Raw genomic sequence first — 10011 nt, forward strand, 5'->3', positions numbered from 1 at the left:
AACTGGAGATCCCAAGAAAGAAAAAAAGCCACCTGCAAAGCAGCAGCTAGCCGAATCGTCTAAGGCACAGAGGTGAATAACTGTCGGTCCTCCCTCCCACGCCCGCTTCAAATAGTTTAAATGTTCTTGGGGAAGAAAGATGCAGCAGGAGTAAGAAAAGTGGCAGTGCCGGGAGCCTGGCAAGGTTCGGGGCAGGCGGCCTCGGCTTCGTTCCCGGTCTGGGCCTGGGCGCACAGGGCAGGTGACCGGGCCACCCCGCTGTCACTCAGCGTCACCGGCCCGGACCAGCGGGACGCGCGGCAACTCGTTCGCCAGCTCCTGGTCTAGGACCTTCGAAGTCGGAGCAACAGGCGGAGACAAGCGAGGCGAGGTGACCGAGTGGAGCCGAAGCCAGATGTGACGCCCACTGGCCGTGTTTACGGGAACTAGTCTGCTTCCCGAAAGCTTCTCCCACTCGTCGCGGGGACACACAGCGGAATGGACTGCTGGGGTCACCAGGGGCGAGAAGGGCAAAGCCGGGGAGGACCCCGGGCCTCCTCAGGGCACAGTCCGGGTCCCCGTCCCGCGCTGCCGGTGGCGTTGCGGGGACCGGGCGGCGGCGCGGGGGTCTTAGGGTCTTTTTCCAGGGGAGGGGGTGGGGATGCTGAGTCACGGGTCTGTCACCACTTCTCACCTCTCCAGCCCTCGGGGGCTAAAGCAAAAGCGAAAGCGAATGCGGCTCGCGGGGCGGCCGGTCTCGGAGCTGCGCCCGCCGCTTGCTCCCGGGCAGTGGGCATCTGAGCGCGCGAGCGGCGGGTCGTCGCGGCCGGGGCGAGCCCGGGAGGAGGCCGGCGGGGGCGCGGCCGAGGTCGGGCCATGTCGGGGCGACTCCGGGGCTGCGGGGTCGGCGCCCTCCCCGTGCTGCTGCTGCTGCTGCTCAGAGCGCCGGCGACGCCGGGTAGGGAGCGCGCGGGGAGCGGGAAGCCGGGCTGGGGTCGGCCCCCTGCACAAGGGTGTGCTCCTGCGCGCCGGGGACACGTGGAGGGACGCGGGGACCTTCGGCTCAGGGCCCCGCGCCCCGGCTCCCCTGGCCTCTCAAGGCAGGGAGCGAGTGGCCGGGCTTTTCATTCTACGTTTTCCCCAATTTCCGAGGCAAAGGGAAGAAGCCGGGGTTTGCAATGCGGGCTCGGAGTTGAGAGTTTTACAGCGACTTCCAGAAACGCATCAGCCCCGCGAGGAAAGCTGTGCGCGCGTGCATCCGCCAGCAGTACCCCCGGGGGATGGGGCGGTCCGGGGAAAACGACTGGTCTCTACCCTCCGATCAAAGCAGGTTATATGGGGGGGGGGGTAGGACGGGGTACGGACTGCGTGCGTCCCGGAGGAGTGAAAACGTGTCGGGCAGGTTGCACACCTGGGGGACCTGGCAACAGCTCCAAATTCTTCACCACTAGGAAACCGAGAGAGTGCGCGGGGTGGGGGGCGCGCCCCGGAGTACGCGGTCCCAGACAAACGGGGAAGAACGAAGTTGAGGATGGCTGGGTGTGTTCGGGAAGAACTTTAGGTCGCACAGATGTCATTTCCCGGTTAGACTCCAACGAGTGTCCTATAGGTTGTAGATTTTCGTCCCGAGAGCTAGACAAGAGGGAGGAGAAAGGAGAGATGGGTCTGGCTTTATCCACGTTGGCGCGCCTTAATCTTGTTACAGTCACGGAGCTCTTTGAGGGTCTGATGAAAGCTACGAACTCTCTCTGAAAAATACATGAATGCACATATTCCCAAAACTTGCATATAATTTTGGGGTTTGGGACCCCAAAGACCAACCATGGACTCTCCAGGAGATAGTAATCCCATGATCTGTGTGTGTGTGTATGTGTGTGTGTTTAAGGCAACACTCCTAATAACTTACCTCCAGTCGGGCCAGTCTACCCATTACTCCATCAGAGGCGTCCATCCACAGTTGTGGCTGGCTGGCCTGCTGTGAACCCATAGCTCTGAAGGCTTTCTTAAAGTTTAATTTTCCTGAGACTATGTTTGCATTTCCCCCAACTTCTGAGAATCTGAGTTATGTTGGTGATGGAGTCAGTTGGCTAGACAGTGTCCCACATGACCCCTGGGGAGATGTGGGGCACAGCCAGAGCACTGGGGCAACTCTACTGGTCAATGTGAAAGTGAAATTCAGCTTTAGTCAGAACCCAGCAAAGATGAGCCGTCTGCTTACAAATGCAGATGACACTGCAGGCAAGCTCTCTAAAGCTCATCAACCAGCATAGCTCTCAGACCCCACAAAGGCATTGCTGCCATCTTTTAGCCCCTGGTGTTTCTTAGTTTTTCTTAAACAGTTCTCTCGGAGGTACAACTGACAGATAATAAACAGTATACATTTAAAGGCACAATTTGACAAGTTTAGAGGTAAATGTATAGTCACGAAACCATCACCACGGTCAAGAGAGTAAACATGACCATCACTATCAAAATCTTCCTTACATCTTGCATTTATCCTGACCTCCCAGCCCTGTCCTCCAGGCAACAAAGATCTGCTTTCTGTCACTATTGATTTGCTCCATTTTCTAGAATTTTATATAAATGGAATCATGCAGTTTGTACTCTTTCTTGTTTGGCTCCTTTCACTCATAGTAATTATTCTGAGAATTCTCCAGCCTTGTAACTTGTATCAACAGCCCATTATTCTTTATTACTAGCACTGTTCTACTGCATGGATATTGCAGTTTTTTTTAATCCATTCACTTGTTAGTGGACATTTTGGGGGTTGTCTCCGGTTTTTGACTATTACATATCAGGCTGTTATGAACATTCACATATAGGTTTTTATGTGGACAGAGGTTTTTCTCTTGGGTAGAGAAAACAGCTAGGAATGGAATGGCTGGATCACGTGACATGTGTATGTTTAATTTTTAAAGAAACGGCCAAATTATTTTCCAAAGGAATTGTACTCATTTACACTCCCACCAGCGGTAGGTGAGAGTTCCACTTCCTCCGCATCCTTGTCAGCACTTGGTATGGCCAGTCTTATTTTGTTGTTTAACTTTTAAAATTTTAAAGTTTTTTACAGCTTTATTGAGATATATGTAATTGGTATATAATATTGTGTAAGTTTAAGGTGTACAACATGATGATTTGATATATGTGTATATTGTGAAATGATTACTACGATTAGTTAACACATTCATCATCATCTCACAGTTACCAAAAAAAACCTGTGTGTGTGTGTGTGTGTGTGTGTGTGTGTGTGTGTGTGTGTGGCCAGTCTGTCTTTTTAATCGTTCCATTCTAATAGATGTGTAGTGGTCTCTCATAGTTTTAATTTGCATTTTCCAAATAATGAATGATGTTGAGCGTCTCTTCTTGTGCTTATTTTCCATCAATATATCTTCTTTTGGTAAAGTGTCTAGTTAAATATTCTGCCCTTTAAAAAAAAATGAGTTATTGAATTGAGTTTTGAGAGTTCTTTCTATATTCTGGATACAAGTCCTTTATCAGATATATGATTTGCAAATATTTTTTCAGAGTCTGTGACTTGTCTTTTCATTATCATAAGCGTCTAACGAAGAGCAGAAATTTTTTTTATATAAATTTATTTTTTTTGGCTGCATTGGGTCTTCATTGCTGTGCATGGGTTTTCTCTAGTTGTGGCTCACGGGCTCTACCCTTCCTTGCAGTGCTCGGGCTTCTCACTGCAGTGGCTTCTCGTGGCAGAGCACAGGCTCTAGGCATGTGGGCTTCAGTAGTTGTGGCACGTGGGCTCAGTAGCTGTGGCTCATGGGCTCTAGAGCACAGGCTCAGTAGTTGTGGTGCACAGGCTTCGTTGCTTCGTGGCACATGGGATCTTCCCAAACCAGGGATTGAACCCATGTCCCCTGCATTGGCAGGCAGATTCTTAACCACTGCACCACCAGGGAAGCCCAGAAATTTTTAATTTGGATGAAGTTCAGCTTATTAATTTTTTCTTTTATATACTGTGCTTTCAGTGTCATATCTAAGAAATCTTTGCTTAAGTCAAGGTTACAGAGGTTTTCTTCTATGTTTACTTCTAGAAGTTTTATAGCTTAGGATTTACATTGATGTCTGTGATTCATTTTGAATGAATTTTTCATATAATGTGAAGGATGGCTTAAAGGTTTTGTATTGGTTTGGTTTAGGGTTTTACTGCATGTGGATATCCAATCATTCTGGCACCATTTGTTGGAGAGATATCTCTGCTGAATTGCTCTTACACCTATTTTGAGCATCAGCTGTTTATATATGTGCTGGCTGCTGTAGACAAAACATCAGTACATGAAAATCAATTATATTGCTATACATTAGCACTGACCAATTGGAAACTGAAATTTTTTTAAAAAGCAATATCACTGGCAATAGCATCAAAAAGTATGAAATACTTAGGGATAAATCTGACAAAAATGAGAAAGACCTGTACACTGAAAACCACAAACCACTGCTGAGAGAAATTAAAGAAGATCTAAATAAACGGAGGTATATGATGTTCATGCATTGGACAGATCAATATTGTTAAGCTGTCAATTCTCCCCAAGTCAAAATTCCAGCAGGCTTTCTTATAGAAATTGACAAACTGGTTCCAAAATCCACATGGAGATGCAAAAGACCTAGTATAGCCAAAACAACTTTGAAACACAACTGAGTTGGAGGATCAACACTTCTGATATTGAGAGTTAGAAGGCTACAGTAATCAGGACAGTGTGGTAATGGTGTAAAGATGGACAAAAAGCTAACAGAACAGAGGGTGCCTGATGTTTTTAAGTGAGCTTAGAAGTGGATACAGATGATTAGATTTGCTACTTGGCAGTATGATCCTGGTCAGGAATTATACAGGGCAGCTCATTCCTTACAATTAGCTGGGTAAATAATAGTCTCAGATCTGTTCCTGTTAGTTTTCAGCGTTAACAGACACAGCAAGTTGAAACCCATCATCTTGGCTAGGAGGTCATTTGCTTCTTTTTTTTTTTTTTTTAACATCTTTATTTGGGTATAATTGCTTTACAATGGTGTGTTAGTTTCTGCTTTATAACAAAGTGAATCAGTTATACATATACATATGTTCCCATATCTCTTCCCTCTTCGTCTCCCTCCCTCCCACCCTCCCTATCCCACCCCTCCAGGCGGTCACAAAGCACAGAGCCGGTATCCCTGTGCCATGCGGCTGCTTCCCACTGGCTATCTACCTTACGTTTGTTAGTATATATATGTCCATGTCTCTCTCTCGCCCTATCACAGCTCACCCTTCCCCCTCCCCATATTCTCAAGTCCGTTCTCCAGTAGTCTGTGTCTTTATTCCTGCTTTACCCCTAGGTTCTTCATAACATTTTTTTCCCTTAAACTCCATATATATGTGTCAGCAGACGGCATTTGTCTTTCTCTTTCTGACTTACTTCACTCTGTATGACAGACTCTAGGTCTATCCACCTCATTACAAATAGCTCAATTTCGTTTCTTTTTATGGCTGAGTAATATTCCATTGTATATATGTGCCACATCTTCTTTATCCATTCATCCGACGATGGGCACTTAGGTTGTTTCCATCTCCGGGCTATTGTAAATAGAGCTGCAATGAACATTTTGGTACATGACTCTTTCTGAATTCTGGTTTCCTCAGGGTATATACCTAGTAGTGTCACCCTTTACTTTTTGTCTTGACTTTCAAAATAATGAAAACTAGTGACAGAGTAATCATAATAGAAAATCTATTACTATGATTTGAGAATAGGAGTCAAAGAATTTCTGAGTATTTGCACTTTTAGATCAATGTTTAGAAGCCCATGAAAATTATTTGTTGTACACCTCCCCTAGGATGTGGAAGTTTCAATATTTCTCATGTATGTTTGCCTTATAAATCAACATTACCCTTCTTTTTATTGTCTGTTAATAATTTACATTATGTAAGTCATTACCATTTTTCACAGTTAGTGTTTTCTCTTAGGCACTGTCTCATTTGAGCCTCACAATTATTTGCTGAGACAGAAGATTTCAAACTTTTATTATAATCAATTCTAGAGTATGTTAAAACTTGTGGAGTTTTTTTTTCTTATGTTGTAACTAAATAACATGTTATAGTATAAGTCTATTATTTTTTGCTCAGGTTTCATTGAAGATGGAATATATCTCTTTACATAAATAAAATTCATGTTGGTAATTCTTCAACTCTCTTTTTTCCTATTCTTGGACTACTTCTTCACCTAAAAGACTCACTTGTTATGTATGTTCCACTTTGAGGTTAACAATAAAATATTAACAGCAGTTTTAGTGCCTTATGAAGGACCTTTTGACTGAAAGGAACAGAACTCCACTCATACTAGCTTGAATGAAAAAAGGAAGCATGGTAAATACATTAAATCAAGGATCATGGTTACCTTAGAGAACTCAAGGGCAGAAAGTAGAGTTAATATTTAGTAGGAACTGGAATCAGGAACCCAGGTAGAAAATACGTCCGTCTGTTTCTCTAGAGGCATATGATCCCTTGTTTCTACTTCCTTAATGTATGAATATTTTATTATTTACACTCTCTGCACATTGGCTTTTTTCTACTTCTCTAGACATATGACAGACATTGCTTTTTCATACTGCCAGTGATAATGCCAGTGGTAGTTTGATAGGGATTGCATTGAATCTATAGATTGCTTTGGGAAGTAGAGTCATTTTCACAATGTTGATTCTTCCAATCCAAGAACATGGTATATCTCTCCATCTGTTTGTATCATCTTTAATTTCTTTCATCAGTGTCTTATAATTTTCTGCATACAGGTCTTTTGTCTCCTTAGGTAGGTTTATTCCTAGATATTTTATTCTTTTTGTTGCAATGGTAAATGGGAGTGTTTTCTTGATTTCACTTTCAGATTTTTCATCATTAGTATATAGGAATGCCAGAGATTTCTGTGCATTAATTTTGTATCCTGCTACTTTACCAAATTCATTGATTAGCTCTAGTAGTTTTCTGGTAGCATCTTTAGGATTCTCTATGTATAGTATCATGTCATCTGCAAACAGTGACAGCTTTACTTCTTCTTTTCCGATTTGGATTCCTTTTATTTCCTTTTCTTCTCTGATTGCTGTGGCTAAAACTTCCAAAACTATGTTGAATAAGAGTGGTGAGAGTGGGCAACCTTGTCTTGTTCCTGACCTTAGTGGAAATGCTTTCAGTTTTTCACCATTGAGGATGATGTTGGCTGTGGGCTTGTCATATATGGCCTTTATTATATTGAGGAAAGTTCCCTCTACCCCTACTTTCTGCAGGGTTTTTATCATAAATGGGTGTTGAATTTTGTCAAAAGCTTTCTCTGCATCTACTGAGATGATCATATGGTTTTTCTCCTTCAGTTTGTTAATATGGTTTATCACATTGATAGATTTGCGTATATTGAAGAATCCTGAAACCCATCATCTTGGCTAGGAGGTCATTTACTTCTTAAAGAGCCTCGTAACCTGAAAGGCTGCAGATGATTTGCCCAAAGCAGCTGGAAAGGACAATGATTTGTTTGAAGATGAATATCCTTGCTCATCAGTTTGGATTTTGTTGTGCAGGGTGCTAGTGTAGTGCTTGGGGGTGGTTGTAAAACTTATGTCTTTAAACATTTTTTAAACCATTTTTCAGAATCTGGGAAGTTTTGCTAAAACCTTTTTTTTTCCAAATCATTTTTATCTCATTATTCCTTTGTGCTGCTACTGATAGCAAGCAAAAAAAGTGATAACAACTTAAATGTACAAAATATGGGATTTGTTGAAATCAACCTAAATGTCCAACAGTGGAGGATTGCATAAATAAAATAGGGTTGCTTTCAAATAGTATGCATCATATGATTCAGTTTTTACTAGAACATCTAGTAGTTGTCACTGAGTAGAAAAATTATAGGTTATGTCTGTGTGTATGTGTCTGTGTGTGTGTAGTTGTCCGCCTTTTCTTATTTTTCTGTCGTAATTTGAATTGCTTTTGTAATGAAAGGAAATAAATAAAACTACAAAAGAAATAATGCAAAAAGATCTAGAATTTTGGGATTTTTTTCTAATTCGTCTTTAATTAATTATAGCCGATCTTGTTTGCCAATGTGTTTGTGGCTTTATAAATTTTGAAAATTGCTCAAAATCAGATTCTATAAAGTCACTGCATATAACATTTGTGCATTATATACATACATTTATAATCCTTTACAACTTGTTTAAACAATTCCTTATTGTTAGAGCTATTTGTAGGCTTCTGTTACCTTCCAATGGTTGGATATTTAGGTTGTTTCAAAATGTCTGATATTCTAAAAAGCACAGAGTAGGATTAATTGGATGAAAATTAGCTATAAAGAACAAAAAGGGCAAGGGGAAAGCCCTCAAAGTCTTTCTTAAATGGCAGAAATGTTTGAGGATATTCTTTTTCAATCAAGTCATTACTTCAACTAACTTGTATTCGGCTAAATCACTTCTGCCAAATTGATTTTACCAAATAGTATGTAACTAAGTAAATTCACGTATAAAATCCCCTAGTATATACTCTTGGAGTCATATCCATGTTACTCGTTACACATGATTGATGTTGTTTGAATGTTTCCACTTGGAAAGACTTACTTTTCTTCTGTGCAGAAAGGACCTAATTAAGGGCTCTGGTGGGGGGATATTATTGGAGCTGCATGGTGGAAGGGGTTACTCTTATCAAGAGTGTGAATAACAAACTGTAGTCAAGAGGGTCTGGAGGCAGGAAGCTAAGTTGGAGGATTTTGCAATAGTTCCAGTAAGTGGTGATGAAACCCTGAAGCAAGGCAGTGTCAGTAAGGGAGAGGGGAGGGGGCAGATTTCCTTTTGAGTTCTACAAGTATAGAATGTATTTCATTCTTTCCCTTTTTTGTTTGCCCTTCAACCTATAGCCACTCAAGTCTTCCAAGCCTTCAAAAGTCATAATTTAAGGACTTGAACTGTGATGAATCCACCTACTACACAAAACGTAGATTAAGAAGCTCAGTGAATGAGCCTGAGAGAGAAGAGAATTGATGAGTTAAGGGCATGACCTGGCTGTGGTTGGTACTTACACCGAGTGCCAGTAGGAAAAAAAAAATGTGTTGGCTTGGCTGGCGTTTCAGCCAGAAAAATAATGAAGAAAAATGGATTACTGTGAACACAGAGAGGCTTTTATGCTTTTGAGACATTAGCGTCACAAAGAGCTTGAGGGCAGAAACCATATCCTATACGTCTTTGTATCCTACCACAGTCAGCATTCTGTAGGCATTTAAATGGTAGAATAAGAGAAAGAAAATACTGGAATGGATTCTGACTTTCCTTGAAGACTGGGAGGGGCCTGCTACCCTTGAACTCTGGATGCAAGACTAGGCCAGGGCTACTTACTCATACTAGACTGTGTAAACTGACTTGATAACAAAGTCTGATTCACAGGTTCTGAGAAGTGAAAGAGGTGTGGCCCTACACAACTATTTTGGTGACTTCATTTAAATGATCGATAGGACTTGTTATGTATATTTTTTGCTACTTAAGAGCTTTGAAAATGCCAGAATCTTACATTTTCTCCCACTTCCATTACTTCATCCATTCCACTCTATAGATTCATAAGCTAGTAACTAACTTGAGAAAACACCCATCACATACTGGGCTTAGTTACAGCTGTAATAGTACCAGAGAAATATATTCCCCAACTTCAGGAGCTTACAATATTGTAAACAAGATGAGACTTGCTTACACTGATTATCTAAGGAACAATGTTATGAGAGAATATATAGAGGAATTATAATTGAAGTATCAAAAGATGTGATTAAGGTCTCTGAAATGAAAGGTTATTGATGAAATCAAATGTGTTATCTCCAATGCACCTGTGAGAGAGTCTAGCTTTGCAAAGTTAGTGACTGGCCAGTATGTGGCTGATTGGGTTGGCTGCAGTATACTAATACCCTTGTGGATTCATGTATCAATTATTCATGGATTTATCTATCTTTGAGGACTGTTCACAACAGAAAGTAGACTCCCCTTTTTGGCAAAATGACAGAGTAGGTATTCTGAAAAACTCTCCTGCTG

At 42.0% G+C, this 10011-nt stretch overlaps 1 protein-coding gene across 1 annotated transcript in view; it reads left to right on the forward strand.

Annotated features, from left to right (window-relative positions):
- The first annotated feature begins 855 nt into the window (after positions 1–855).
- Positions 856–10011, forward strand: part of IL15RA (interleukin 15 receptor subunit alpha) — a 22017-nt gene continuing 12861 nt past the window's right edge. The window contains exon 1 of the mRNA XM_007465839.1: positions 856–937. Within this exon, the coding sequence (XP_007465901.1) occupies positions 856–937 (82 nt within the window). The remainder of the gene's footprint in view (positions 938–10011) is intronic.

This window comes from Lipotes vexillifer, unplaced genomic scaffold (assembly GCF_000442215.2).
Source record: "Lipotes vexillifer unplaced genomic scaffold, Lipotes_vexillifer_v1.1 scaffold7, whole genome shotgun sequence".
Lineage (NCBI taxonomy): Eukaryota > Metazoa > Chordata > Mammalia > Artiodactyla > Lipotidae > Lipotes > Lipotes vexillifer.